The 25349-nt window shown below is 38.2% G+C and overlaps 1 protein-coding gene across 1 annotated transcript in view; it reads right to left on the bottom strand.

Moving 5' to 3' along the window:
• LOC140141665 (uncharacterized) overlaps positions 1-25349 on the bottom strand; it is a 50418-nt gene that overhangs the window by 4905 nt on the left and 20164 nt on the right. The window contains exons 12-29 of the mRNA XM_072163576.1: positions 24794-24928; positions 23917-24333; positions 23173-23361; positions 22017-22105; positions 20818-20968; positions 18524-18967; positions 16477-16758; positions 15819-15983; positions 15393-15493; positions 14509-14653; positions 10479-10689; positions 9442-9548; positions 7647-7887; positions 4585-4750; positions 3318-3479; positions 2648-2936; positions 2390-2499; positions 1674-1801 (exon numbers count right to left, since the gene is read on the bottom strand). Coding sequence (XP_072019677.1) covers positions 1674-1801; positions 2390-2499; positions 2648-2936; positions 3318-3479; positions 4585-4750; positions 7647-7887; positions 9442-9548; positions 10479-10689; positions 14509-14653; positions 15393-15493; positions 15819-15983; positions 16477-16758; positions 18524-18967; positions 20818-20968; positions 22017-22105; positions 23173-23361; positions 23917-24333; positions 24794-24928 — 3532 coding nt within the window. The remainder of the gene's footprint in view (positions 1-1673; positions 1802-2389; positions 2500-2647; positions 2937-3317; positions 3480-4584; positions 4751-7646; positions 7888-9441; positions 9549-10478; positions 10690-14508; positions 14654-15392; positions 15494-15818; positions 15984-16476; positions 16759-18523; positions 18968-20817; positions 20969-22016; positions 22106-23172; positions 23362-23916; positions 24334-24793; positions 24929-25349) is intronic.

Here is a 25349-nt window from a genome sequence, read left to right as displayed (position 1 = left end):
ATGGCTTACTTGCACTATTTGAAATGAGGTGGGCTATTTAAAATGCTCTGAGCAAACTACGATGCGTATGCACACTGCAAAGCAAAGAACAATGGCAATTGTCATAATTCGCGCGCATAATGCCGGGCAATGACGTCACATGTCAAGTGGTCTATGCAATTAATATTAACATAAACTAACAAAACATATAATATAATAACTGGAATACTGCATAATACATGTCACATGTGACGTAAAAACCTCTATATTATGCATCGTTCAAACTTAACAGAAAACTGTTTGGGAATTCGCATACATAATGAGATTGTCTTAATTTGAGCAGTCAATTCAATGAGTTGAACATTGGACATGGTCATTCCCGGGGTACTGGTAATTGACAATTTATGATACACCACCATTACATGATGTCTATCGTCCGTGAAAGTTCATCTGTGTTGGTATAAATCATAATTTTGATTTACACTTTTGATCCAAACACAAGGAATGAATTCCTGCCTCGGAATTTTCAGATGGTACTCCATCTTTTATCAGCGAGTGAGTGAGTGACTGTATGAGGTTCTGATCTGAAAGTTCAGACCGGTGATGTTTGGTGAAACTGAAGGCCCTTTGAAAACGCGGTTTTATGAACATAGGAGGCCCATTAGTACAGCATCTGAGGTCTCAAACGACATTCACATCAAGTATAACTTAAAATCAATGGCGATACTAATTAATTTCTCATTTACTTGCAAAATGACATCGTGTAACTACATTTATGGATTGAGCTGTTGGTTGAACATTACACTGATGATTTCTTTATAACTGGGTGATATAGACAATATGTAGGCGTATGGAAAGCAGGCCTAACTTTAACACTTACAAATGGTCATTGCGTGAATTCTGGTGCAAAGAGATTTAATACGCTTACACGGAAGAGACAATGAGCAGTGTTTATGCCAATATTCAACATCATAGAATACAATGAGCATGGTGTTTATGCCAATATTCAGCATTTTAGACGGCACGCACAATGAAAACATAGACTATGGTGAAAACTACTGGTACTGAGCTTGATTGATGTTTATGCCAATATTCAGCATTTTAGCACCCACGCACAGTGAAAGCGACCGGTACTGTACAACAACTATCACTACCTCGGTCTTGGTATACATTTTCGCGGCAAACATTCGGGATCTACTTTGTTGCTACTCGTGACTACAGGAACACTTATATAGCCATGCCTACTTACATTCAGTGTTTCCAAAAGTTTGACAGCATTAACAAAAGTAGTACAATTCTGTTAGCACTTGTGACAGGGTAGAATGCTGATGGGGATCAGACCCTTTTTCAGAATATTCTTGTTTGCTTACAATTTACAATATAAAGGAATAGAAACACTGCACCGTCGTGAGACGATTTCAGATTTCGGATTCCGATCTTTTTCAAACTCAGATTTCGGATTCCGATCCTTTTCATAAACGGCCATAGCCAAGTTATGAAGAGGATTCGGAAGCCGTTGTCCCTTATCGGGTTGTCCCTTATATGACTCCTTAAAGAGTGAAGATTTCAATCTTTTGGAGTACCAATTTCACTCTTTTAGGTTGATTTTCACTCCTTTTGGAGTGCATAAGTACTCACTCGTTTGGTTCACTCTTTTACATTAAGAGAGTACGTCAAGAGTATTCATTACTTACCCGCACATTGTATAAGTAAGCAATGTTAACAGTAATGCTATGAATGACACAGCACATCCTATGTATGAAATCACTGACAAGGCGATGGTATGTCCTCTGGATAACTGGCTACCGTCTTTGTATACATCCTGCAAAGGAATGACAAGAAACGTATCGTCAAGGAGAGCTGTAACGTCATTTATGATAAAATGCCTTATTAACATCATTTATGATGTAAAGGAAATGGTATAAATAAAGGTTTTTTATTATTTTGTTAGAGTTGAAAAAAGATTGTTGAAATGAATTAAATCTAAAATAAGGTACTGAACTCAAATCCTATGGATTCATTGCCAAACATCTAAATTGATGGGCTTGTCCAACTTACTAAGTATGGCCCATCACACAGAAATATCTCTAAAGGAATATATTCATTATTTAGAACACACACGTTTGCAAGTTACCTCCTACAAAATAAAGAATCATTTCGTCACTGGGTGGGAAAAACCTCATATACACTTTTGGCCCTTGAACCTGGATAAAGCCTTGTAGGTGTAGACTTTATATTGAAGATGTTGCTTCATCCATGTTCAAGGGCCCAAAGTACATGCAGGAAACACTTTTGGCCCCGTGAAAATGGATAAAGCCTTATAGGTGTAGACTTTATATTGAATGGTTTGCTTCATCCATGTTCAAGGGCAAAAAGTACATTATGAGGTTTTTCCCGCCCAAATACTTACCATAATCATAGCAAAGTTAGTAAGATGGTCGCATTCGCATACAGTCAACGATTTACTGGATTCCTCTTCATTAACTCTACATCCCTTCTCAGACCAGCCTCCTTTGCCGTCTGAAATACAAATAACAAAGTTATAACCGGAAATGAATACTATATTATTAGATAGGCCATAAAGTGGTCACACTAAATTCCCCCATAAGACTTTAAAATTAACAGTAAAGTCTGTTATAAATTTTCCTCCACTTGAATTGAAACTTACTTTTCATGTTAACATCCCAAAACACGCATCTCGGATTGAAGGCATCCTCGTTAATGTTACGTAATTTGATAATAGCAGGTTCGTCTAGATCGTTGACCTCTAGGTCACCGATACTACCGGAAATGACGACACTGTTCAGTATGGTGATGATATCCTCATTGTCGCCATCTTGTTGATTATCTTCCTCGTTTGGCGATTCACAGTCTGTCGCTTGGAGCGAGTCGTCGCTGGTTGATGGGTTGCAGGCTTGATCCTGTGAATTACTGGTTGGTCCTCCGACATCGATAACCTAGTAGGGTTTATGAAATAGGGGTATTGGTGTAATTATGTAATGGAGAAGCGAGCATGTACATACGCACACACACCCCCACCCCATAAACAACACACACAAACATTGAACTAAATGAAAAATAACGGTTAAATGTGCGTTTCCCACCACCCCAGAATCACAACCCGAATAAAAACACACACAAATTAACACTGTGCACACCGGGGCGTGAGTGGTATTATATCGGGTGTATCAAAGAAATAGTGGGTAAAATGTGCGTTGTCCAGTTCCTGGTTGTCCATTGAACACGAAGGCCTACTTAATTGTTTCTCATATCTTTGCAATGTTAGGTTAAAGCACTATTTTCTAGCCGTACGAATTAAGCCACATAATAAGACAAACCTCAAAGAAAGTTGTATCTTGGAATAAATTGAATTGACACCTGTCAATATCATCAGCAACAGTTTGTAGAAGTGAGTTTGGTAGAAGAATAGAAGCCTGCAGAATACCATCATCGTCCGCAATATTAAATCCAGTTAGGGAAAAGTTCAAGTATAGTTCAGGCTGTAACATGAAGAAAATCAAAACAACTTGTTATGATTTGATTATTAAATCAATCATATCATGATATCACTGTGTATTTTCGAAGCCCGTCCTCTTTTCTGATCCATTAGAACTACCTGTCGATTGGCCAAAATGAATATCGTGTCCAATTTTGAACCAATCAAGGATTACTAAGATCATCTGCAAATGCAAGTTTGACCATAAATAGTTTATAAACACCCTAGTCATAATTGGCAATTGAAATTAGCATTGCAAGTTATCAACCAATCAGAAATGTTCTTAGACGACCAGTAGTGTCCACTGCGTTAAATGAATTACCTGACTACGTCGACATCTCTATAAGCGCTCGGCCTAATGCAACTTTCAAGAATCATTTGGTGTTTGAAATTAAATCACAGTGTAATCTTTCTTATTAGCCCCTTCGTAGAAACAATGACGATAATTAATATGACATACTGTGGTGAATCATTCATAACGAAATCTGAAATTCATAACGAAATGTGTTATCGAGCCACATATGACTTCAAATTAAAATCTTATTTGTTCTTTTTCAACATATGAAGAGCTTGGTTCCGAACCATGTTAAGTCCCCCTGGTTTACCTGTGCGATTATTGCAATTGGTTGTGATGCTATAGGTATAGTAATTTTTGTTGGATTCACCATTACAAAGCAAACAGTGAATGGATGCACCGTAACAATATTGTGTGAGGCCTCTGGTTCCTAAATGAGAACGATAGTCTGCATATTGTCAAGGGAAGGCACGTTTTCATATCTGCAGTTCATATCTGCAACCGTCAGATATATGCAGTGTGTCAAATCTGCAGTGAGCCGGGTCCATATCTGCAGCATGGTCAAAGTAATTGTGATTGTATCACACAAGTATGAGAAACATGTGGTTGTGGATTTAACATAGTTTGGAAACAAGCACTTCATATATAAGGAAAGAACATATTAACGTTTCACGTTATTGATGGGAATGTATTTGTTATCATTTAAAATAAACAGAAGAATGACCTCGTTTTTGAAATTGTACTACCCAGTCAGGATTTTGTGGAGTTCATTTTCTCGTAGTACGAAGAAACGTACAACAGTTAGTAAACCTACTTGGTAGTTGGTATCCTTGGTCCCCACAGAACGAAATAAAACATCAGTGTTCAGATTTGTGTTGTCTATCTTAGCTACGGCCATATCCACTGCCTGTGTATTCTGAATTATGGATGTGTCTGTGAACTGCACGCGCAGGGCAAATTCGTCGACTGTCTTCAGAATTCTGTCAAAAATGAAAATATTGTTCGTAATTGCGTTTGTTAGGACATCGTATCTGAATGTGTTTGTGATTTATTGTTTATTTTTCGGTAAAAAGGGGACCTCAAAATAAAATGTATCTGAGTGTGTCCAGACAATTTGGCATATAGTATAGCTTACGTATATTACAATGCGATGTTTGTGTTCAGACTGGGTCTCTTATTTGTGCATTATGAATTACGATATGCCATTGCTACTAATGACTAGCGTTACTGTTCCTCTACCCAAGAGGGGAGGCCTTAATTTGACGACCAACTAACTACTGCCAGCTCTCTGACTCTTTAGCACACTCCTGGTGAGCATAAGCTGCAGCCTTTGTCATCCAAGATGTAATCTCTGTGAACGACATGCCAGCTGCAGACTCTCATTTGGCAGTTGTGATGCAATGCAGCAGGCATGATTCTGATGTCCACGGTGGCATCAAGAGATGGTAGGTAGAATTCTTTGGGTCCTCCATCTGAGGAAGTGTGAACAATCTGTGCATCCTGATCCTGTGTTATGATTTTGTTGAAGACACTCAACAAGTAATATGCTGCTTTTGTTTCGATTGCCATAGAAATCCTACTTCGAGAGGGATGATGAAGAGTGACTAGCTGAAAAACTCTAGGCGAACTCCTAACCAGCTCGTACCATGGACAACAAGGTCAAAGCTCTCTCACACTAATCACAGTGTTCGTATCATAGTTAGGATGGATGTATTTTGCGTATTCTGTTATAATAGAACTCGATAAACAGTTCAGTTACATGGACATGGCAGATGCTAATCCTTATGTCGTACTCACTTGTTGATGATTCAAATTCACCAATGACCTGGCTTCTCACTTTCTTGATGGTCCAAATGCACCAATGACTTGGCTTCTCACTTTCTTGATGATCCAAATGTACAATGACCTGGCTTCTCACTTTCTTGATGATCCAAATGCACCAATGGCACGGCTTCTTACTTTCTTCATGATCCAAATGCACCAATGACTTGGCTTCTCACTTTTCTTCAGCCAAGAAGGGCAGGAGTAGTAATCAACTCGCATCTGAACAGTTTTAAGTTTCGAGGTCGCTATGTTCCAAATATGAACTTGAACAGTGGTTCGTACAGACGACATCAAGATAGCTGGACATGATCCTCTAGGATGTTTATGTAAATGTGGAACGGACCTTGCCGTGGTATAATGGTCAGAGGAATCCGGCGTTGTGCAATGAGACAGCCTGACCAGTCACCTACAAAAGGTGCAGCATAATCATGCAGATATGAAGCCACGGGTGCCTTGAGGCCTTTGAAAACCTGATAATAATAATCTGTATTTTTCAATGGTGAAAAGGAGTACCCCTTTGGGGTGGCTTCAACTCGACCGCCGGTTGAACCGCGTTCCATTGTTTAGAATAATTAAAACCGGCTCCAACCGAACGGAACCACCTGCGCCATTTTGTTGTTAAAAGCTGTTGCCAGCCTTGTGTCTCTTTTGCACACTCATGGTGAGCATAAACTGCAGCCTTTGCCATCCACGATGCAATATCTGTGGAGACGTGGCCACAGCTAAGGCGCCGTTCTGGCACCTGGCTTCCATCAGTAGCTTGATTGCACCCAGGCCGGAGATCACAATCCAGCTGCAGACTTTCATTTGGCAGGTTTGATTCAAACGTGTGGAACAGGCATGATTCTGGTGTCCACGGTGGTATCAACAGATGGGAGGAAGAATTCCTGTGGTCTTCCATCTGGTGAAGTGTGTATGATCTGTGCCTCCTGATTCTGTGTCATGATCTTATTGAACAGACTCAACAAGTAATCTGCTGGTTTTGTTTCGATTACATTGAAATCCTTCTTCTTGAAAAACTTTTGGCGAACTCTTCATCAGCTCGTACTATGGATGACAAGGTCAATGCTCTCTCTCTCCCTATCTCACTATGTTCGCATCATAGTGAGGATGTATTTTGCGTATTCTGCCATAATAGAGTTCGATAAACAGTTCAGTCACATGGACATACCAGATGCTTATCCTTATGCCGTACTCCTGGAAATGGTCTTTGGGAAACTCATTGTTATAAAGCCATGATAGAGTGGCACAATTGTAACGATAGGAAACACATCCTCCAGTAGATTGTACAAGCATTGCATGTGTACTCAAGATTTCTTTCAAATGCAAAATGACCTGGCCTCTCACTTTCTTCCAGTCAAAACAGGTAGCAGCACTAATAACTCCCAATCATCTGAACAAGCTTTTGTTCATCATTGCATATGATATAGCCAAAAGATCTTGGCTATATTCTGTACTGGTTGTTGACACAATTTTAGAGGTCGCTCCTTGCCAGAAATGAACTTGAACAGTGGTTCATTCAGATATCTATATATCTGGACGTGGTCGTCTAGGATGTTTATGTAAATATGGAACGGCCCTTGACGAGGTGTGATGGTCAGAGGAATCCGGCGTTGTGCAATGAGATGTTTGGTGTGGTACCAGCCTGGCCAGTCAACTACAAAAGGTGCAGCACCATCATGCAGATATGAAGCCAAAGATGTCTTGTGGAAAAGCTGCTGATAATCATCTGCATTTTTCAATAGTGAAAAGGAGTGCCCCTCAGGGGCAGCTTCAAACTCGACCGCCGGTTGACCGAGGAATAATTCCTATGGTCTTTCATCTGGTGAAGTTTTGTGTGAGCTGTGCTTCTGATCCTGTGACTAGGTATATTCTATGGTTGATTATGATGTTGATGGTGTTGTTGTTGTTGATGATGTTGTTGTTGATGATGTTGATGACCGGGGTTGATGATTATGTTGATGATGTTGTTGATGATGATGATGTTGATGTTTGCGTGCGCGTCTTATAATTTACAGTTCCAGAGTAAAATACGAGGTATACTAAACTAACCTTGAAGACGTGTTTTCCTCACGCTGACTCGCCTCCAATTCAATGATTGGTACATCAACCATGTTATTCACTGTCGTTAAGACATTAGTTAGAATATCGGTATTAGTAGTAGGGTTGAGCGTATCGATAGAATCAGATAGATGCTCTATAGTGATGACAGCATTGTTAACGTCATTATCATTCAGGGAGTCTGGATTTGAGGTTACCACAGCTAACATATCTGAAACTTCTTCAGCATTGTCTGGTGATACAAGAATAGATTAAAAAAATACATGTAGTATTAATCTGAAAATGTAGCTTCTCGTTAATAATCTGCCACGCAGGGAGCAATTTCCCATAGCCTACTAATATGTTGTCGTGAACCGTAATGAAATGTATTCATCAACATGTACAGATGCTGTACATTGTACAGCATCTGTTATCCTGCTATTGTGGTGACATTTTCAATCACATGAATGTATCTCAGACACATGCTTGGTCATCTTTATCATTGGTTAATTTTAAGATCAGGTCCGACGGAACCCAATTCCATTGCCGAATCACTGCAACTTAAACACAGTTTTTGTTGTTGGTGGTGGGGCCGTGGTGGTTGAGGTGTTTGTGGGGATGATAATATTTACATATTCCCACCGAATTTGCTTTTCGTATGCCATCCCAAATTTGTGGCAAATCCGGTCTCCAAATCCAAGAATATTATTTTATAGCTATCCATTCGCGAATATTATATAGCTGCCGTCTTAGACCATGTCTGGCTTGGTCCTATGGTTCCCTGAACCGATAATTCTTTCGATCGTAGACCCTGAACATTTATATACTTTTAAGTGCTATCTTTTTAATCAAAATACACAACAATGACACTACACAAATATGCACTATTACCATGATTTCGCTCAATACTATTAAGGGCTGGGGTATGAACGTTTGGACAGTATTTATTTTGGGACATTAGAGCACATCAGACATATCGAATTGCATTCTGAATACGAAGAATGTCATTCTGATATCAAATAATTTTGTTTTTTTTGAAATTCGCAATTTAATACACATTTTATGGCAAATCATTAAAAATTGATATTTTTGATATTTAACAGTACTCGAAGTAAACTTTATAAATCTGATGATTTATACTTAACGTGTATGTAGGTGGGATGAAATGCCGACGATCAATTGAAAATTTTGACCTTTCGTATTGAAGATATGGATTTTTTTTCCCAAAACAACAAAAAAAAATTAGGTCTTTTTGGGAAAAAAATCTATATCTTCCATATGAAAGGTCAAAATTTTCAATTGACCGTCGGCTTTTCCTTCCTGCTACATACACTTTAAGAATATATCATTAGATTTGTATAATTTACTTCGAGGACTGTTATATATCAAAAATTTGAAAAATATCACATTTTTATAATTTGTCATAAAATTTGTATTATATTGTGATTTTCAAAAAATTAAAATTATTTGATATCAGAAAGACATGCTTCGTATTCAGAATGCAATTCGATAGGTCTGAAGGCGCTCTCATGTCCCACAAAAAATACTGTCGAAACTCAATAAACGCTCATTTTGGATCCCTTAATGATTACATCTCCAGGATAATGATAAACAGATCCATCGGTACATACCGGGGCACCGATAGCGACATAGGCCCAACTATACATGTTGCCTCCACGTAAGTTATGAAAATGTTCAGGGTGCGATATGAGCCATCGGTACTAATATCGGGACACCGATAGCGACAGACGACCAAAGTAAACGTGGTGCCTAGGTTAACAATGTTTTGATCATGCCGGGCTATTACCTTCAGTGATTTCTTCATCAGCTAATTCTTCAAGGATTTCCGTATCAGTAGGGCATTCATCAACATCAGCGTCCATCCAGTAGGCGCCACTGGTGTCCAACCAAGCGCTGTGAAAATAGTATCAATTTGATGTGATCAGAATTTGTGTACAAGAAAACGTGTATCTGGTAAACAAGTCATTAGACAGTATTAGATTTTCGCACGTCGCGATATGTAAATGTGTGACGTCAATTTGATGTCACTTCAACCACTGAACCAATCACCATTCTAGAATCGTGTCAACTTTACGTCACGAGTTCGAGCATCTACTAACCTTGTTTTTTATGACTTATTTGGGCAAAATGCTATGATAAAGGGCTGACAAATGTATATTAAAGTACTCTGGTGATAAATTAGGCATCTAAGCCAGGCATACACGGTGCTTGATGCTGCATTGTTTACTTTCAATCTACACAAGATGTATTTAAAGGAGTATTTCGTGATCCTAGCATCCTCTATTTATGTCATTTTTCATTAGATATCCACGAAAAACCCTATTCCCAAAATTTCAGTTGATTCCGATTTTGCGTTCGCGAGTTATGCATGATTATGTGTATTACACTGCTCCATAGACAATGCATTGTAATTTCGTTCTGGTGCACCAGAATGAAATTCAAATGTCACAATATCTTTGCTAAACGAATTAATCTGCAAGAAATATTTTGTACATTATGTAGCCAGAGGTTTCCAGTGATATAAAAATCTCAACTTTTTTTGAGAAAAGTGGGGGGATGAGGCTGTGGATCACGAAATGTCCTTTTAAGTGGGTGTTGTTGTTTTGAAGCGATGTCAAGCTTTTTCGCATTGGGATTTGGGATACAGTAATATGGTAAGAAAAATTTTCTTAGGTTCCAGGATATTTCAAGACTTGGTTGGCGACATAATAGGGTTCAGACTTGAAAACATCAACTGCCTCAACCACGCCTAATGTGTGTGCAGAATATTCCAGTTAATCTTTCCGGGTAAATTTTGTCGTAAAATTACCAACTTCAACCTACCATGTCCTTCTGGCATATGTAGTATCGCCCACTGCTGTCTGATATGGACACTTGACTTTACTGGTCACTTCCGGAGTGGTCTCAGGCCAAGATATTTTCCCTTTATCGCCTTCATTGGATACCTCTTCATAGCAAACCTCGGGTATGACTGGAATCGTACCCGTGACTGATACCATCGGGGCTGAGGTTGTTCCTGGTGTTAGTATGGGACCTGGAAAAAGTTTATGGTATAGTTTATGGTATAGAATGTTTATGGTATAGAATGTTTACAAATCTTTCATAACCACATTGACAGGGTTTGAGGGATATATTGGCACTTGGTTCATATGGTACTGAACAATATAATGACACGATATGTTAAAGTCAGGCCAAATTGGACAATTGTGATAATTGAATTGTAAAGTTACTATAAATGCTATCAATATTTCTTTCGACATCTAATAATTGAATATATGAATACAAAAGACACCCAAGTCCATACTGTGGCCAAATTGAGTTAAGCATGGGAATTTGTTGCTATGCATAGGCCTGTCATATGTATGAAAAACAACTCAAATTCATCCACTGTGTCTATTGAGCATGTGAAAAATAGCATGTATGAAAGAATAACACAAGTCCATAATTTGAGTCTTGTAGCACATTGATTGAAATCCAGTATGTATAAAAGTCCGCTTGTAACACATTCATCGCTGGAGAGTGACTTTTGACAAAAAAATGGGTTTAATAAAGGAAAGTGTGTTGTTTACATTACATGACAGAATGCTTACCAACATTATACATACCTGTGTGCTTTATTTTGTATTATCTTACTAGTGGTAATCTCATTCAAACATTGTTGTCTTTGTATATGATTCAAAAAACCACCCCAGTCCAAAATTTAAAATGATCCCCACGAAGTCCCTGAAATGCTAATCGTCATACTTAATACAGTTTAACACACTCATTTGCACGTAAAACTTACCATATTGACCAGGTAAATATAACTGAAGGAATTAAAATGATACACAGGTTGTTCTCTGAAAATCACTTCCCATGGACTTGGGTGGGTATTGTATTCATGTATTTAATTGTTTTCTATGGTGTAATTTTGAAATGTCAAAAAGTGTTGTTCAAAATTGTAACATTCGAGAACACAACTGGGAATATTTGTGACAATCAAATATTATTTAACTATCATGACTAGGCACTTTTGAGTATTCAACTATTTGTAGATTTCATTATATATCAATTTCAAACAAATTTAACTACAAAAGGTAAAACATTTAAATAAATCACGAAAACAGCACAACATGTAGGGAAAATGTAACACACAAAATGTAACACACAACTACAGAGAGATCTAAATACTTGAATTACTAAAGAATAATCTTACGATTTTATGTGACGCCTCAAACGAAAAAGTATTCCAAGTCTTTTTCCGTTTTGCTCAAAATCTAAGTTATACTGTATAAACTGTTGAAAATGAGACTGGTTAAAAACTATTTTCTAAATAGAAATTTAATTTGGCTTCTCTTTAAAAAAATACATGACTTGAAGTACTTATCGATATTACACGTCACAAAATATGGTATCTGGCATGCATGACACAACTAAAAATATTACACTATTTTGTGATATTTTAAACTATCGCATTTTCTTAGACTTTCTTACACTCAGGGTGGTTATCGTATGGCATTTAGTACCGACATGTCTGTGCCGGAATATTTGAAACACTGATTTATATCGATATAATCGTGATATTGAAACACTGCGGAGTACTATTTAGCGGACGTAAGTAAGTCTAATGGTAACATCCCGGAACTGCGCGAAGTCTAAGAAATTACGGGTTCAAAAATATAAATGAAAATAGATAAGCACTAGGCCGTAGGCCCTATATGTGTACAAAATGAAGACAAGTGAAACTTGTATTATGGTCTAGCTAGCAGATAGCAAACGTTAGCTTGATTGTTAGATTTCTCAAGCTATGGCTACATAATTTTGGCTGTAGGCCTACTATTTCAGCAACGATCGAAATTGTTATGGCGGCAGACCCAACGGCAGGGAAGACAAAAGCAGCAAGCGGGATTTCATTTAATGTGCATTTCGTCCAACTTTTCACATTCTCTACGGGTTCGATTCATGATAGCAACTTAGCAAGCTTGTGGGTTCCATCCTCGGCGGTGCAGTGCCATCGTTTTGTTCATCCAAAACCGGCATTTAACGTCCATTGACTTTCTCCACTCGGTGTACGGTACACAATGAATGCTAGGGCTACAGATTCTTTGTGTAGAAGTGTGTCGAACCCCCAACAGCGCAACATTATATCCGGGTATTATTCAGTGGAGCCTGGTCCAACAAATGGGTATACATCGGCCTGTAAATAGGCCTACACGAATGGATGATTATCCTACTTCACCTTTAAACCTTCTCTTCCAAATAAAACCCCGTAAAACCTCGTCTACAAGCATATAGAGTGCTTTTGATGAAAGCTGAATTAATCCAGGCGCCCACCATCTATAACTATAACATTATGAAGCTTGAGCAAATAAATTGTCGATACAAGAATAATTATACAAACAAGTATTGTTGAAAGACAAATCTTTTGGATTGTCATATTTACGGCTACTTCGTATTAAATATGAGAGCTTTCATCAAGAACACTCTATGTTGTAGTCTTGCAGACGAGGTTTTACGGTATTAAAATGTGTAGTCAACAATACACATTATAATTATTATCTCATTTTGTTCGGCTGATTCACCGGTATGTACTTTCAATCCGCCAATGATGAGAAACGATGTCAATTAAATCGAGATTTATAAATAAACACAGAAAACTTCGGCAGGTATCCAAATTGTGTCATTTATTCATTGTAAAAGCTAGTTTATGATATGATATAATATGATATGATATGATTTTATTAACCTGCACAACATCGCGGCCAAACGGCCGAATTGCATTAGGCCTATACAAGAAACAAATATTATGAAAGAAACCAATTACACATAATTATAAAGCAAAAAAAGAAAAAAGGCAACTTGGCATGGAAAACAGCAGAGAGATGCAAAAGGGCACAATGAGAAGCTACCAGCACGCAAGCAACTACTGCTTATTCAGCAGATTAAGGTTGGTCTGAACCCTGGAATTATGGAAACTTTCGGGCCTCATAACTTCTAAATTGTTGGTCTAAAGTATATAAAAGTATACATATTTAGAATGGCAAAGACTTGATAAGTTCATCTGTGAGGTTAAATTTGGGCCAAAATGGCACTTTTGGCCCAAAATCCCAAAAATAACGGTTTTTGGCCCACTTCTTTTTTGTGCACCGTAACAAAAAATTCTTGGGCCAAAAGTTTTTTGAAACTAATTTTTAAAAACTAGATCAAAATATCTAGGACCCATTTTTTCATTTTTTTGAATTTTGACCAATTTCACCAAAAATATTTGAAATTTGTGCCAAAATCGGGCTTTTTATGATTTTTTGAAAAATCAGCATTTTTTGACCATTTTTGGCGCAAATTTCTCAAAGTTAGTCGAAATTCAAAAAATGAAAAACGGGTCCCAGATATTTTGATCTAGTTTTTAAAAATTAGTTTCAAAAAATTTTGGCTCAAGAATTTTTTTGTTACGGTGCACAAAAAGAAGTGGGCCAAAACCATTATTTTAGGGGATTTTGGGCCAAAAGTGCCATTTTGGCCCAAATTTGACCTCTCAGATGAACTTATCAAGTCTTTGCCATTCCAAATATGTATACTTTTATATACTTTAGACCAACAATTTAGAAGTTATGAGGCCCGAAAGTTTCCATAATTCCAGGGTTCAGACCAACCTTAATGTAGTAGGGAATGTGGCTTTCAGCAAATCTGCTTGTGCCCGCACGCAATTTGGAGATATGGGCTGCATTTCTCAGCTGTCTTCCATGGACTTCACTTCTACTAGGAGGGAGCAACATGTTTATAAGACAAATATATATTTATTACAAATTGATTTACTTGATATAATAAATATTCTTAATATATAATTTAATCGAATTAATCCATAACGATAGCATACCTAGTGGTTTTTCACATATGTAGGGATTTAATCTCGTACAGGGGTTATCGTTCCATATTCCACCTCTACTAGCCCATAAACCTACACAGTCTTCACCGCTACCGATATTATTAGGTTCTCCCTGTTTCCAGTCGGTAAAGTCGAGCTGCAGAAAAATAAAACACCGGGAATAAAACACAAGATGGGGACATGCTATGATAGTCCTAGACTGCTGCCCTCATTCGTCAACCTTCTGCATTGACAAAACATAGTACATGCACAGTGTATACGGCTGGCGGGCGATTTTCCAAATGACTCCTTTTTTCTTCTAAAATTCATCAAATTTCACTGTTTTGTCAACTTTTATATTTTGGCACCAAATGTTTTGCAGTCTCCCTGCAAGACCTCCATTTTGGTCAAATTGTCCCTATTTTCTTGGAAATACCCCCGTTTTGTGGCCTTCACAACCAAGTACCCGGTTTTTGGTATCAAATCTCTCACCGAAAGACCACTGGTTTTGAACTGGTATCCCCACATCACCGTTATTTCCAAATTAGAGTGCCCCCACGGATTTCGGAAATAAGGCCAAAGCATACGTTTGTCACAAAATTGCAGTCACAAAATTCAGATACTTGATACAAGTCTAAGCATTCATAATATTACCATTTTTATGTTCATTGTTAAGAGTTTGTTATAAAACAGAATTATATTTTTTTTGCTAAAGATTAAAGCGCATAGACTAATAACTAGTGGTAATCGATTAAAACATATCTATTTTTAAATCGTTATCATTCTTGGTTTTACTAGAATTTTATTGGAATTTGCCGGAGAATTTGTTCTCCTCTCCTACTTTTTGTTCTTTTAATATATAAAATAAACAACATGAGAAGTAAAAGCCTACATACCGGTGTACCATCTACCCACTGAAACTGTCCTTCAATTTCTATGTCATCTAGGCCAATATAGTAGGAATGCAACTCGTTATTCGGATCTTCGTGTAAGTTAGCTGTGGAGGTAAAATAATCATTACGGTAAACCAGCCTTAAATAAAGGTCGCATTTTTACTACACAAAATTATTCTCCTGAAAATTAAACCTGCGAGGCACGGGCACACATTTGGGGATCTGAGGAAATGCTCAAATCAAACCGAGTCCAGGACAAATTCCTTCATTCCTCTCTTGAATGTTTCATCAGGCTGCCTCATTCCTCATTACCGACCCATTTAAAGTGCGCTATCGTAATGCCAAATCCACTAGGCCTCTGCACACTTTAATGCAAACATACGTGATAAAAAGTCCTTTTCTTCTTGGCATACTTTAATGCAAACATACCTGCTATAAAGTCCTGTTCTTCTTGGCTGTGTATGACAGCCAGCTGAGCGTCTAGAAGGCTGCATTGTGTCTTAGCGTCCACGTAAGAAACGTATTCGTCGCTATGCTGAAACAAGTAGCATTCATTGTTGAACTCGCTCCATCCTTCGTGGCACGTTGGAATATCTGGATTGGAGAGAAAATACAAGGGACTATAGTTTTCTCAGAGATCGCAGACCTTGAATATAATTATTGTAAAAATAATCACTATTTACGATGGGGAGTATATAACAATAGGTATGTTTTTAGCGGGTTCGCCGTCGGACAAGTTTGGAACTGTCAAGCACCTAAAGTACCTAAGAAGGATAGGCCGCCCCTTGTCTGCTGTCGAAAAGGGGCAGTCTTCAGTGAAGGCTCTTTTCAGAGCCACCAGTAGGCAAGGGCCGGCCTACATGTCTCATTCTTAGGTACAAGTTGTCCTGAAGAAGTCAGAGCTACTCCTGACGAAAGTTTGACAGTTTTAAACTTGTCCAACGGCGAACCACTAAAAACTTACCTATTAATATTTTAAGCTGGGATATGAATTATAAATTTTGCTGACCCCTTCCGTCGACCGTATGGTCCTTATCTAACACTTCATCAAAAGTAGCATCTTCATTAGCTCAAAAGGTTGAGTTACCTTCACACAAATACTCTATCTCCAGATATTTGAAGGTCCCTGGACATGGATCACCAAATACACCATTGCTTGCCAGGATGTCACATGTTCTGAGCCCCTCACATTGTTCTTGAACAATTGTCAGTGAATTTTCGGCGGCGCAATCAACATAGACAGACCGTTCGGTACACACATCGGATTTTTGACGGCCATACAATGCCGATGAAATAGAAATCGTTTGACCAACAGCACATTCAATGTGAAATGTATCATGTTCACAGACATAATTATCCATTTCAGCATCTAAAAAGAAAAAATAAACGAAAAAGAGGCTCAGAACATGTGACATCCTGGCAAGCAATGGTGTATTTGGTGATCCATGCCCAGGGACCTTCGAATATCTGGAGATAGAGTATTCATGTGAAGGTAACTCAACCGTTTGAGCTAATGAAGCTAGATAAGGCCCATACGGTCGGCGGAAGAAGGGAGTCAGCAAAATTTAAAAATTAAAGTCTGTCACATTCCTATGTCACATTCCTATGGTAAACTCATAACAGACGTTGTTGTTTCTTTTGAAGAATTGAATGTGTTTTTTTTATAAATACAAGCAAAGAAAATCCAGATGTGTAAACCCCAACAGTTTGTTGTGCATTTTATTTCACTATTTCATTTGTTTTTGCAATAAGGAAAGAAAATCTTTCTTGAATCAGGGGAGCACACACGCGTAACAACACACCACAACTACACCAGCTTATCTACATGCGCGGCGAAACCTGCTCCCTTTAACGCCTTCCAAGACTGCGTTGAGGGCCAGCTGGCAGTATAATCATCTTGCTTCCGGTTTTTACTAGCACATGTTTATTTTGCGAACAATTTGTTTTGTTTATATCATGCTTGTACCACGCATGACCACCCTCGCAGTGCGTTTGATACAGTCATCTATGAGTACTGCGCAACCAAGGAAGAAGAAGAAGAAGAAGAACCTATGGAAGCACTGATCTCACAAGAACCTCGTGGTCGAATGGCTCCGTTTTAGCTGATATCACGCGAAACCGGGGCTCGAACTCAGGGCCTCCTATCGCATTGGAGTCTGATATCCTACCAACTGCGCTAACTTGATTGAATCTGCTGATAATAGACGAAGCAGATGCTACACCTGGGAGGTCAGAGCTTCCCTAAAAGACTTTTACACTACAAGATTCCTATTGCTGTCGCCTGCAGACCTACACAGGTACACCGTAGCTATACCTGACTGGTACACACTGAGTACCTACACAGGACCAATGCTGCTACTGCACACGACCCCCCACCAGCAGTGGCAACTGCACCGGTACTACTGGCATTCTGATGGATAGCACCAGCCAAGTACCTTGGCGACGGGCTGTACAAGCGACCGCGATCGGACTCTGGTACTAATATTCTTAAGATTATAGACTAATACACCAACCAACTTACCTAAGTATTTCGCCATAACAAATTATGATGCCCCAGCCACCATTTCACAGCCTTGAGTTAGTTAGTCATTAATTAGTCATTAGTCACATGTTAGTCATTAAGGTACATGTACTTTTGACAGAACAATTACACATCAGACTCAATTGTTAATTACCCCGAAATAACGGTACAATTCACCTTGTTAACATTTTTGTTATGTTCAACCAGTTTTGTAGATACGATTTTTAAAGGCATTACTTAAGTTTCTTAAAGATTTATGGGCAACCGACATTACAAAACACCATATTGCCATAATTATCAATAACAATTGTTCATGTCATGCAAAAATTTCACCTTACTTATACAGCGAACGTACAATTTTGACTCGAAAATTTACGGCTCAAATTGTTATTGCATTAGTACCATAAGAATAGAACCATTAAGTCTAAAACGCATAAGCCTTTGAAGAAACTGACAATACCTTTAGAAACCAATTGGCATCACAGTTTTAGTACGAAGTCCACCAAAAGAAGTTGTAGTCAGTGCATTCTCCTTTGAGAAGGAAGTGTATGCTGACAGAGTTAAACAGAGGTCCCAAAGATAGAGTCACATTGATATAATGTTAGAATTTTACTTGTCATGCTTGTTGAAGTTGTTGGCAGCGGGCACTGATAGTCTGCCGGCCAACTGCACCACTGAGTTTCTGGATTAAAGATGGTTCCATCAGCGCAAAATGTCCTTCCTGTAATTTGTCCATCACTGCATGTGAAATACGCCGCACAGTTGTCCACATCGGCAGGGTATAAACCATCATCTCTTCCCAGGCATGAGAAGTCGCTTACACCATTACAATCATAATTTTGTGGCCAGTCGCAGCATTTGCAGTACGGGTTGAAGACGAGATTCGTGTCACATGATATGTGAAATTCGCTTTGACCATTGTCTGAGCATGCGTAGAATTTCATGCAGTCTTCAGGATCAGGGTATAATCCGTTTTCTTTACCAGCACATTGTCCTTCAGGAACAGGACTTTGAGGTTGATCAGGACCTGATGGACTAGGAGATGGTTCGGGGTTAGCTGTGTAAGAAAAAAGCGCAATGCATGATAGCATGGAGTTTGTGAAAGGAATGTCACAAATGCATTAAACGTATGCAACAGCGACAAACAACTTTGGCAACCGTGGCAACATCTAAAACAAACATAATATGGACTTACAGCGCAAAATTAGCCGTGTGTCACACTAGCATGCATGTATAGTAACATACCAACAATCGCACCACATTTCAACATTTGACAGATTAGTGACCAGTTAACACGTACAGAAGGGTATGTCACAGATAGGTAAGAAATGTGCTTTTTCTGGATTGCCATCGGACATGAGGAATACTTTGGGTAACTTTTCAACAGCATTTGAGCAATTTGAATTTTGACCTCTGTGTGAACTTTGACCCGCCATATCTCAAAATGCTCAATGCTGACAGAGTTCCAGTAAACTTATTTTTGAAGTTTGTGGTCTTGAGAAGCAATATCCATCAAAAACAAAACTATGGACACCAAAACAAGCTTCTGTGGCAAAATTGAGTTTGGCAGCCGGACAATAGCCCATGATTTTCCTAAAATGAAATTATCAAAAAAGGAAACTATAGTTTGGCAGAGGAGCGACTCGAACCCACGCCGCACTAGACCAGTCGTCCACCTGGATCATGAATAGCCATCTTGTAATTTGAAGCTATATACACAACTCCAACATACTGGTTATAGAATTAACTAACAATATGACATAAAACGTACCATATTTTGGGATTTTCCCTGCTTAAAAACATTAATGTGTATAGCGCTAGCTATATTGGTGATAATTCTGTGTGTCTGTGTCCCAATATTGTACCATACATGTATCGATTTTGAGGGGGGGGGGGCAAAGAAAATAAATTGTCCAGTGAGAAAAGTGCAATTGTACACAATTTTGTATTCAGTACTAACATGACTAATAACAAGGAATATTTCTGTTTCTTTTGTTCTTTGATTTAGTTTGGCTTGCAGGGAGCAATCGCCCCAAGCACAAGTGATAACGTAATGGCGTCACGTTGGATGCATGCGTTGTGGTTTTCCTAGTGAGATTTATAGAGTTCTTTCTGGATCTGTGGTTTTAATGTGGTTAGGGTTTTAATAGACCTCAATATAGTGAAATACATGTTAATTAAGGTACCCACACCTCACTTTTTGCAAACACCTTTCGCACTGCCCGATTTGGGGCAGATAGTTTATGGTGTAAACATGACGTCTGGTTCCAATTGGCTAATTGAATCACGTCATCATCACATCAGTACCTCATTGGTCGATTAATAACATCGCGTAACGCAGGCGTGACCTAGGGTCCATTTCACTAAACTTTTCACCCTTCGTAACTTAAGTAACCATTCGTAAAGCTACGAATACCCAATACTAGACGTAACTTTACTAAGGGTCCCTGTAGTAAATCCCTATTACTTACGAAGGGTACCGTTCGTCGTAAGTTTAGTGAAATGGAACTTACGACCTGTCGTAATTTACGAACGATTTCGAGACTTACGAAGCTTCGTAAAGTTTAGTAAAATGGACCCCTAGTTCTTTTACGAGAATCGGTCGGCAGTGCGAAAGGTCTTTGCAAAGTAGCGTAACATCCAAACTAATCCTCTGTTGACATAACAAACAAAAACCAACCAAAATCCCATCAAATTCTTACTTTTCAACATTTTACAAATAAACCCATTCTTATCCGTGCATGCTTGGTCATTCCATGATCCACCCTGATTAAACTCAGTGCAGTCCTCCTCATTTCTATAATTATTAGGTTCACCATCCTTCCAAAAGACAAACCCAACCTAAACATAAAGAATAAAAACGCAACAGGAGCCTGTTTAGTGTCAAATTCAGTCTCTTACACATACCTTGAGATTTCTTGCAAATGTATTTGTAGGTATCTGAGCATGGAATGTCATTCCATAGGCCAGTGTTAGAGCCGCCATTCTTGAGATGGACACAGTCTTCCATGCCTTGATCATTATCTGGTTGATAAATGGCCCAGAACTCAAAATCCAGCTGAATAAATGGAAAGTTGTAAACATAAACATCTACTTCAAAAACCCAACCAGATTTGTGTAAATTGAAATCTACAACTCTAAAAATCTATCTGTAACATCACTGCTACTAATAGTCCGTAGGTCTATGCCTTCCTCGAGGCAGTCAAGTAAAATCGGATTTTGTGATTTTCTCAAAAACTGCTCATTTTTATGCAGGAATCTGTTATGCTAGTTGGATTCCTTGCATCATTTCCTTTCTGAAAATGTATACTTTTATATACTTATCATTACGTTCAGAGATATGCAAAAGGCAAAACAATTAAAAACAATAAAATTAAAAACTCAGCTCGTAATCGACGGGAATTATTAAGCTTTTACTCCCCGGGTTTTACCCCTACGCCAAAAAGTAGACCCACATTAAGAGTTGATCTGACTGGTCTACATTTGGCGTGTTAAAGAAAGTAAACAAAGTATAGGACTTCAATTAATAATTTGTAATCCTTCTGGCGAGATGTCACAAGACAATTCTTCAAATAAAATATATTGATATTAATCCGCGATGTTATAAGGCTCGCCGATTGCGAATTGATCAAACTATAAATTACTTACCGCGCCGAATTACTTACCGCGAGTGTTGTGTCGCTTGAAAAGCTATGGGCAATCGCTCTTGAAAAGCGATGGATAGCTCGTCGCTTTTGCAACCCCCTCGACACTTCCAGACGACATTATTTAATTTTTGTGAGCTAGTGATTGAGAATAATAATTTTAAGTCTTCCATTTGGTGTGTATGGATTTCAACTGGAATAGCGTTATGCAGTGGCTATAAACTATTATTGATCTAAAGGCCCGTAAATTAGCCCCAATCGCCAAAGGCCAGAGGCTAGCAACGGAAAAACGGATGTTTTTATGCCCTTTAGGTCAAAAAAGGTACAAATTTTGAAGAAAAATAAGTCCACTTTTTCAAATCCCCCAAGTTTTCTTTTTCAAAATCCTGGTTGCGGGCCTGTTGATATGATACCAACACAAGCTCTTGTAGATATTTATGGTGGTAGACCCGCTGTTCTTACCGGAGTTCCATCTATCCATGTAAAAGTGCCCTCTACGTCTATATCATTTAAACCAATCCACTTTTGTCCATTGCCTGCTGCGACTAGATCTGCCAATATTAAGGGAAAACAATAATTATTTCTTTGGTTATCGACAAGTTCCTTACGAAATTCTTTTACTAAAGAGACGAAAGGCAGACACCCTCCACAAAAAAAACTCATTTAGCGGTATGTATGCTTTTAGCTGGAATTCTACGGTATTTTTTATTTGAGGATCAGATCTGAAGTGCTTTGATTTGACTGTTATAATAATTTCATAAAGTGAACAACCTGCTTGATTAAACATATTGTGGGATAGGCTTCTACGACGGGAGTTCATACCAATTAGTAAGTTTTTAGCGGGCTCGCCGTCGGACAAGTTTAGAACTGCCAAGCTTTCGTCAGGAGTAACTCTCACTTCAGGACAAAGTAATAAATAAAAATAATAAATAAATATATTGTACCCAAGTATGAGACATGTATGCTGCTCCTTGCCTACTGTTGACTCTAAAAAGCCGTTCACTGTGAGCAGTGAACAAGCAGACCTCGCCTACCTGCTAATTTAAACGTTTTTGGTGGCTCTGAAAAGAGCCGTTCACTGAAGAATGCCCTTTGTGAACAGTAAACAAGCTGACCTGCTTGTTCTTTGTTGACAAGGGGCAGTCTTCAATGAACGGTTCTTCTCAGAGCCACCTTTTTATATTAGCAAATAGGCGAGGTCTGCTTGTTCTCTGTTGACACGGACAATCTTCCGTGAACGGCTCTTTTCAGAGCCACCAAAAACTTTTACATTAGCAGATAGACGAGGTCTGCTTGTTCCCTGTTCACAAGGTCAGTTTTCAGTGAACGACTCTTTTAAGAGCCACCAAAAACGTTTACATTAGCAGACAGGCGAGGTCTGCTTGAACGGCTCTTTTCAGAGCCACAGATAGGTAAGGGGCGGCCTACATGTCTCATACTTAGGTACCGGTACTTTGTCCTACTCCAGACGAAAGCTTGATAGTTCTAAACTTGTCCGACGGCGAACCCGCTAAAAACTTACTAATTGTAAATCTGTTTGATTAGTAATATTTTGTTTGAGTGAATGAAGACGACTGACTGACTGACTGACTGACTGAATACAAATATTTTCACTTACCAGACAGAAATTCTTGTTCATCTTGATCATGTATTGATGTTAACATAGCATTCATTCCTAGACACGCGGTTTGAGCGTCACCAAATGTAACCGCCTCGGAACTGACATAATAGCAGTAATCACCGTGTGTGTTCCAACCTGCTGGACATGCCGTTATCGATTCTCGTTTACTTCTTTTACGTTTTTTACCTGATGAATGAAAACGAAAAATGTAAAAAAATTTATTTTTACTCATCTCCTGTATGTTTCATGTGCTAAATTAATTGTTATGTTATTTTTCAAATCAGTGCTAATATTGTTTGTACATGAAGTCACAGGAGAGATCATGCAGTATTAAATGTTAGTACAAAGAATAAAACGTTTTGAAAAAAGATTATGATTCGATTTCTAGATTATGGAGGAAGAATATATCAATAATAAATGATTTGTCTTTCGTAGTACCCATTTATATTTTAGCACCAGTATTAATCAAAAGAGTGGCTGTTTATTTGAAAATTATGTGAAAAAATGATGCAAGAACAAACAAGGAATATCAAAGTGCTAAAGATAGTACTAGAGTTACCAACCTAAAAACACCAAAGAAGAGCAAACACTACATGCCATGGTTAGGGTTGTCTACCTAATCATTACAGTAACTAGAACTTCAAAAGAACTATCATAATAGAAATCTCGTTATTCCATATATGTATATTAAAATTTCCAAGTGAAAAACTTTCCTTTCGGAACAAAGTAGAGAATATTTACCTATTGGATCTTGGCCACTGTCGCAAATCACATACGCATATTGCGATTTCCGACATTCCTGGTATTTCAATCCACGATGCTTACACGTTGTTATTCTTTCCTCATTACCTATGCATGTGACGTCATCAAGCCAAACCAGCGATTGAGGAGATTTTATACTACCAGAGTTTTGATCAGCCGATGCATAAGCGGCAATAGCTTTCTCCAACCCAAGTTGTCGGCACACAACCGACGCGCTTTGTATGTTCCATTTTGTGCTGCCGCATATTCTTCCCCATTGTCCGCGGTGAAATATTTCCACGTGTCCTTGTGTTGAATTTAAATTTCCCGCCAGTCGAATGGCACCATCTTCAACTTTATCTTCCAATGGGATAGCTGGTAGTGGTATTGGCGTTGGTAATGGCGCCCAGTTGGTGTCTACTGAGTAAATGGGTAAATGTATGCAGCGTGTACGCACTTTTATCAGCTAACTATATTCTCATACTGTTTTTAATTGTGACGAGCGCATTTTGATTTTATTTATTAAAGAAATACATTCAGCTCTTTCGCACGTGTTTTTCTAATTGAAATTGATTTTTTTAAATAAAATATATGTTAAATTCCATTAAAGTATATATACCTACTCACAAAAAAGCAAATAAATAAATAAATAAATAAATAAATAAATAAATAAATAAATAAATAAATAAATAAATAAATAAATAAATAACAAATAGTACCATAAAATAACACATAAATAAATAAATATATACAAATAAATGACAAAAGTAACATCAAATAAACAGTGTATAATATGTGTCATGCACGCCAAAAAGGTACTTTAGTATTTAAAATTAAACTTGGATATCAAGATACCAAGTTATGGTAAATAACTTACCATAGCCACAGAAAGTCCACTGACCAGTGCTTCCCCAGCCAGTTGATATTCCGATGAAGTTGATGGTCGGTTCTTCATCGAATTGATGCGTCAAGATTGGAGCCATACCAACAATTCCGACATTTATTACGGAACCTTTGAATAACAATACACATATAGAAGAGATGCTTACAAAATAAATATTAACAAGAAAACGATGTAATATGCCCATGTCATCGCTCTGATTAAGCCGTAACTTGACTTTTTACTGTCTAATCATTACCCGACTTTACATCGACAAATGAGATACATTCATAATACATGAAATGTGTTACGCAGTGTATATGTGATATTTTTTTATTTGGGGTCAAAGGTAATTAAGGGATCATTTCCGGTCCGAGACGAAATACCTTCAAATTGCATCTTCTGCCACAAACAACATAGCTGAGTATCGCTAATCACACACATGAATTGACATAAGCCAGTGTCTATATGATGCTCACGGATTCGGGGTCAAAGGTCATTAAGCTGGCCGGCTTGTTCGTGTTGTATGCAATACTAGTTTGTAGTTTGTACT

Source organism: Amphiura filiformis, chromosome 19 (assembly GCF_039555335.1).
Source record: "Amphiura filiformis chromosome 19, Afil_fr2py, whole genome shotgun sequence".
Lineage (NCBI taxonomy): Eukaryota > Metazoa > Echinodermata > Ophiuroidea > Amphilepidida > Amphiuridae > Amphiura > Amphiura filiformis.
This window is presented reverse-complemented; position numbering and strand designations above follow the sequence as displayed.